The sequence below is a fragment of the Egretta garzetta genome, unplaced genomic scaffold (genome assembly GCF_000687185.1).
Source record: "Egretta garzetta isolate BGI_Z169 unplaced genomic scaffold, ASM68718v1 scaffold79, whole genome shotgun sequence".
In the NCBI taxonomy this organism is placed as follows: domain Eukaryota; kingdom Metazoa; phylum Chordata; class Aves; order Pelecaniformes; family Ardeidae; genus Egretta; species Egretta garzetta.
Window position 1 is genome coordinate 5,986,276 of NW_009260791.1, and position 7,189 is coordinate 5,993,464.

A 7,189-nucleotide genomic window follows, 5' to 3' on the forward strand; every position below is an offset into this window, starting at 1 on the left:
ACTCATAACTTGAAATCTATTCCTTCATGCATAATTGACCTGTAAATATTAAGGAATAAATGTCTCTTTCTCAGGTTTTTCTTTTTTGTTTGTTCCTTTTGTGCATTATTTTGTAATATGTGTTATTGACCGCTTCTGGAGATAAGGCAGAGTACAAGAACACTTTTGTGATCCAGAATGGTAGAGTTGGTCTTTGGCGATTACCCTCCTACCATAGACCAAATAGATTCTATATTAAAGGCTCGTAGGGGTTTCAGCATTAAAAATAACAATTACTACAAATTAGTCATTCCATAGACCTACTTTTTTCCTGCTTTTTCCTCTCTCTCAAATTTCACTTAACATGACTTTCTCATCTTTTTACGTTCTCAGATTTATATTTCTGCTGTTTAAAAAAAGAACACCCTCCCCCAACTTGTTTTTAAGGTATGCTAAGAAAATGAATGAATGTAAATGGTTTGAAACAAACATGGTTTTGAAGCACACTAAAAATGCAGTAGATCTTGGATTCAATGGGAATACTTGGTTAGTTCAAGCAAAAGGCATGTGTCATTTCTAGGCTGGATTTTTATATCCATTGCAAGTGCAGTCATCACAGAGATTGCAAGTAATGTCATTTCTAGCTTCTGGTAATGAACTGCTTCCTATCAAATACCTACCAAGTGGCAGTATTAAACTACTTGTCAGTGGTTTGCTGGTAATTTTGCTGTTTACCTTACCTTGCATGGAAAACTAGCTATATAATGTAAATGGAAAAAAGACATCCAGCTGAGAAGTCAGCATTAATTACTTACTACAAAGATGACTCGGTTTTTAGCCCCCGCTCCTCGAGCAGTTGAGCTGATGTGGACATCTTCAGCAGGGCGCTGCCGTCCCGTGTGACTTCTCTTAGGCAGATGGGACTGTGCAAGTGAGCTTTGTGGATGTGTTTTGTATGATCTTCCTTCTCCATGTTGTCAAGAGTTACAGAGATCTTGACCCAGCGAGGAAGCCCCGAAGGCTGTAATACCCTAGATAACGATGTAGATGAGGCTTCAGATGTGATGCAGCAGCAGATGCCCTTCCGACTGTGAATTTGAGTGTAGAATATGATCAAGTGCGTTATTTATTACTCTTTACTTAAAGAGAAAGGGAATTGCTGCTGCTGCTACCGTTCCCTTGGTTTGGCAGCTGTTGTGTCTGCTCTTCCTAAATCTTTTTGTGATAACTGGCATGCACCGGAGAGGGCCAGGAACAGAAAAGAGTTACTACAAGTAACATCTACGGCTATACTGTTGGGATTTTGCTCTCTCCTCTCTCTCAAACCAAGTTAAAGCGAGATCATTAAAACATTGCAATAAAACTGTGTTAACAGACTAAGCCACAGATGGCTTTGATGTGCTATAGGTAACGACTAGCTAAAGACAAATAATGCTTTCAAAACTGAATGTAATTTTTTTTTTCTTCCCTGTAAGTTCACGGGGGAAAAATCCACACAAAACAAAAGAGGAAATGAGGGAGAACGAAACTAGATACACAAACTACGCTTGTATGCAAATGGAAAAATGTTTTCCTCAAATATGTTTCAGTTAAAGTAACCTTAGAATTTTGCACTTGTAAAATTTTTAGAGAGGGGTTTGTTGGTGGGTTTTTTCTTTTTTTAGGTTTGTGGTGGTTTTTTTTTCCCCGCTGTAAGTTCAATGCTGTTCCTTTAAATAGCATGACTGCCCGGTGTCCCCTCACAAAGAATAACAGCAGCTCTTAAAGCGACACTGCCAGCGTCAGCCCCGGGCTCTCCCTCCGTCTCTGCCTTCGCTTTCCCCCCCTCACTCCCCCCGCCCTTAACTTCAATAATTTTTGAAAATTCTGGTACGTTTTTTATTAACTCCTAAGGAGGTTTTCTCTTCCTGGCTAAAGAGAATTATCAAGAACCTCTTCGGCAAGTGGGACACAAAAATACATGTAGAGGCACACAGCTGCATGAAGGCTTGAGTAAATGTTTCTTTATCCATTGAAGTCAGTAAGACTGCTTAAAAATTACTGCAAATCTCATACGGAAGTATTGAAATGTAGGGCAGGAAGAGACCTGAAGAGATCATGTTTTATGTATTCTATCACCTTAAAAAAATAGTCTAATGTGTTCTTTAAGATATTTAAGTAACTATTCTGTACCTTAAAGATACTGATTCACCATGGTTGACAGCAGAAAAAGAATATTCTGTCCTATGCACAAAGAATGACTGACAATCGTCCGTTCTTCATATGTTGAAGAATAATTTCTCTCATTTTCTCCTTTGTTCTTCTCCTTTTCTTGTTTTGGAATAAGCAAACCCAAATTATTCCTTATTATTTATGAGTGTTAGACCCAGGTACTGTCAAATATAATAAGGAGATGCAGGTGATACAAAAATCTGAAATTTTGTAGCTATTAAATACTATTCAGATAATATATCCCTTCCTCTTCGGTTCTTTTCCCCTTCTCACAGCTCTTGTTGTTCCTAAAGCATCTTTCTCACTCGGAGGAATCCTGTGTTCATACACATACAAAGGATTATCTGAGCCAGGACCCTCCATTGTCCTCAATCTGGAATTTCCATTTTCATTTACAAAACGTTATGGTTCATCTGTCCATCTGCAGTGAACATCATTTGCATCAGTCTAACTGGTGCACGTTTGCCAGCTAGTTTACAGGGAACCTGCAAGAAAGAGCTCCGAGTGTGAACTGTCCAATTCTCTAACCCCATCGCTAGAATGATTGGAATAGTTCTATCCTTTTAAAACTGGAATACTACGCAGGATAAATTTTTTTTTTTTTTTGAAGGATTGAAACTGCAGTATAGTTATCTCGTGTAGCATGCAGTGTTCTGAAAGGACTGTGTGTCTGCCTCGAAATAACTATGTTGAACTGATACAAGGCAAAACAAAACTCAGTTTGTCATGTTGTGTGTTGCATGCGTATCAATACTAGTCCGTTAAGATTTTTAAAGGAAGGCAAATAAAAACCATTGTCCGAACTGGAGCATATTGAAAGATTGCTCTGCTGTCCAGTCACTAACCCATAGCATATGTGTTCTAACATGGTTTTGTGAATAGCTACATCATCTACTTCATCTAGAAAGTGTTTTAACAAACTGCTGTTTTTCTGATACCTGTCAAAAATTGACAGATATTGATTAATTAAAGCTATTTTTCTTGATTCCAGTGTAACAAGTAGTAAGTAAGCAATAACAGTGTAATTTTAGCATTAATTGGAAATGATGGAAGGAGGCGAATCAATACTTGCTGATGGAACAAGGGAAGAGAAAAATCTGTAGGCAAAAATAGTTTAACGCTTTTTCCAAGAGCAATGCAAACAGTGAAGGAATACAAACTATTTAGAGAACTACTTGACATTAATTTTTTACCTCTCCCGTCTTTTCATTTGTGAGCTAGGGCACTCAAAATCTGAAACCTATTCAAGTTTCGACATGTTTCTGTGATCTTAAGGTTATTTTATGTTTGTACAGTTTTAGGCCCTCCTCTTGCAAATATTTGTGGAAATGTGAGGGATGTGAGGAGGATATGACACCTATTAAACTCAGTGTGATTATTCTTATGCAGAAGGCTTCTTATATGTAAATATTTGTTTGCAGCACTTCTAGGTCTTGATGCTGTTACTGTAGTCTGTAGAGAGAGGAGGCTTTGGTTTTACAGTAGCAATTTACCACACCATGGCTAAAGAGTGGTGAATAACCCTTGATTCTCTACAACCTGTACAGGAGTAGGGCTGCCTTTGCATCTCAGGCTTGTAAAAGAAATTTGCTGCTGTATTAATAGCGAGCAAATTGAAAATGTTTATCAGAACTCAACCGTTTTCTTTCTCTCTTCCCCACCCTCTGTCTTTTCAGTGATTTTTTTGAACGCACCATACTGTGCAACAGCCTTGTGTGGAGCTGTGCTGTCACAGGTAAACCAGGACTCACATATCAGGAAGCACTGGAATCGGAGAAGAAAGCCAGACACAATCTTCAAAGCTTTCCAGAGGCACTAATCATTCCAGTTCTCTACTTGGCCACCCTTACCCATCGCTCCCGACTTCATGAGATCTGTGATGAAATCTTTGCTTATGTCAAGGATCGGTATTTTGTCGGTGAAACAGTGGAAGTAGTTAGAAACAATGGTGCAAGGTAAGTATATGTAAAAATAAACATGTATTTCTTTTTGTTTGGTGTGGGTGGTTTTTGTGTGCGCTTGTTTTAAACCAAAAATCAGGGTAATAAATTCCATCAAAGACACCTGAAGGGAGGTGTGATGCTTAAGCTAGTGATACTGTTACTGCTCCTCCCCGCTTTAATTAAGAGTAGGATTGTATTGCTGGGCTTGGTATCTCTTTCCTTAGTTTAGACGCAGCTGTAGAGGCAGGACAGCTTGCTCGGGTCTTGCCACTGTAGCTTTTTGGTCCATGTAGTGAATTTGCAAAGGAATACCACTCCCCTGGTGTGAGAAAGGTGGGTTGTTGAGTGAGATTTAATGAGAAACTAGGGGAAGCTATGAATTAAAAATCATATGAAAGTTTTGATGAAATCATCCAGAATGTAATTAATCATGTGGTGTTTTGTGTACTCAGAATGGTGGAACTATTGAAAGCATAAAGAACCAATGAAAGTTGGATTTTGCTTTTTAGGTAGTGGTGAAAATTGTGACTGCGTTCTCAGAGAAGCAGGGAATTAATCATAAAATGTTTGTAATAGATGCTATCTGGGTTTTAGTGCAATGTTGGTTTTTTCCCCCCCACTCAGTGTTATTTTTACTCTTATACTGACATATATATTGCAAGTGTTTTCATTATTATTTTAGATTGATTAAAAACTTGGAGGAATTTTGAACTTCAGATGCTTTCTTTCTCATATCATTGGTACATATGCTCTGTAGTATAAGTTGTTTTACAACACAAAGCTTGAGTCTTTCTTTAAAGCAGCTTCTGGGAGAGGGCTAGAAAAGGTCCATGTTTTGTTGAAATGAGTTTGCAGTTTCACCTGCCTGAGGTGTAAAATGGGAAAGACTTAAACGTGCTCAGCTTGGAAATACCTGCAGAATGTGTCCTAAAGCCTTTGTGGGTTCAGCTGTTGCTGTTTGTTTGTTTGTGGGGTTGTTTTGTTTTGCCTCTTTCAGGAGGAAGGTGCCAGCTTACACTGCAGAGTAGACGGGGCACAACCTATCGGCTTGTGTGGGTAGCCTGAGGTCTCCGCACGTAATCTGGTGTATATTGGGTGATAGGAGTGGGCGGGTTCAAAGTGGTCATTGGAGAACATAGCTATTCTCTCTGAGTTTTTTTAGTGACTGATCCAGATCTTACTTAAGGCAAATTTTGTACTACACCAGGAAGAAATATCTGTTGATGTGCTGCAGGAGATAAGTTGTAAGCAAATTTGTATGGGTATGTACATAAGGTCAGTGTTTCATAGAAAAGCTTTCCATCTCTTCCCTGCTCTATTCCTTTCAACCAGTGAAGTCCCAGTCTGCAAAGCCAGGACAAGAACAACTTCAGTAGAGTTACTGCTTTCTGTACAGAAAAGCTATATCCAAAATTTTTTTTCTATCTTTCTCATCTATATACACGTCTAATGTCTAGACCCAGGTTACCCACAGTCATTTTGCTTGGAGAATAAGTTGGGTTGGTGGGTTTCTTTGTTCGGTTTCTTTAACTAGAAACCTGAATATTATGAACTGTCAGTGTAGTTCAGCTGTTGGGTTTTCGTTTGGTCAATGAAATGCCTTTGTCTTTGACGATACTGTCAGTTTCCAAACTAATAGCAAAACGAATGCTTAACAAACTTCCTTCCCCAAGAACAACCCTCCTGTCTTTCTCTTACTTCCCTAAACTCTTCACTAAAATATTTATGCATATGTATCTTAGCTTTTCAAAGTTTAAATGAAAGGAAGGCTTATATGCAATAAAAACAAGTCTGTCTTGTTTCTTTGTCTTCTGAAATTAAGAATCCTTTTCACTTTTCTTTTTAGACCATCATAAATCAGTTTTTAAGGCTGCTGTAACAAAATGGTTTCTACTTACCATGTAAGCTAACTTCTGCTCAGATAAAGTTGTGATATGATTCTATCTCATGAAGATAGCACTATCATTTTTTACCAGCCTTTAATTCAATCTTCTCGGTTATTCAAAGTTGTGTTGAGATACATATCTAGCAATTTTGTGTTTATGTTCTACTTCCACAGATCAATATATTAGTAGGATATAAGCTAAGTTTCTTAAGCCTTTGGGGTGGGCTAGATAGCATTCAAAATGCCAAAGATTTAGATAAAATCTAATTCCATCAAAAATTAACCTGCTAGAGATTGTATGTTTTAAAACTACAGAAGTATAAATTTGTGTCTGGTAAAATGAAGCATGAAAAATTCGCCTTAGCTGATTGCATGCCACTGATAGTCTAGGCAAATGTATAGCAGAGAGCTAGTTCAGACCTTTAATACTAAATCTAGGAAACAAGTGCAAATAACATGGTAATGCAGAAGGATTTTTTTTTTTTTTTTTTTGCTTGGAGATACATAATTAAAGAATACAAAGTGGGAGGAGGTGAGGCATAGTTATTCTTTTGCCCAATTAACAGTTGGCTTTGACCTATATTTTGAAGTACTACGTTGGGGATTAAGTATACCAACTTTAAATAACACAGCTGTTCAGCAGAGCGATTTGCGCATGTTTGTTTTGTGCAGCTATGTTTTTGTGATCTTTTCTAGCAGAAATGGTCACAGCCCATCTATAGTGTAATAGCATTCTGTGAGACCAACAGCATTTGGCAGATCACGAAAACCCAGTTGTGTTGTGGCATTGTTAACTCTTCTACTGTATTTATGTATGAAGCTTTTTGCACTGCAATGTCAGCAGGTTGGCTAGTTATCTGAGCTCTGTACATCATTTAATGTGAAGCCTACAACATAATGCTTGTGTAACCATGGGGTTGCTCAAGCAATTAAATTATTGATATTATATATTCTAAAAATATTGATAGTTTATAGCTCCCAATTTTGCACATGTAATATTCTTGTAGGATAGATTGCTTTGATGCAGTTTCTAGACTTTGAACAAAGTAAATGGGAGGGAACCTAAACACTAGAAGGGTTAGCATTTTGGTTGAATGTAAATGTTTTTATCTTGAGCATATGAAGTAGTATGTAGTACTGTAAGCAACAGACAGGTGATCTAGGAAGAGTT

General features: G+C 37.8%; 1 protein-coding gene across 1 annotated transcript in view; it reads left to right on the forward strand.

Moving 5' to 3' along the window:
* The first annotated feature begins 3,689 nt into the window (after nucleotides 1–3,689).
* BAZ1A (bromodomain adjacent to zinc finger domain 1A) overlaps nucleotides 3,690–7,189 on the forward strand; it is a 57,981-nt gene continuing 54,481 nt past the window's right edge. Inside the window, exons 1-2 of the mRNA XM_035902042.1 lie at nucleotides 3,690–3,703; nucleotides 3,867–4,145. Coding sequence (XP_035757935.1) covers nucleotides 3,690–3,703; nucleotides 3,867–4,145 — 293 coding nt within the window. The remainder of the gene's footprint in view (nucleotides 3,704–3,866; nucleotides 4,146–7,189) is intronic.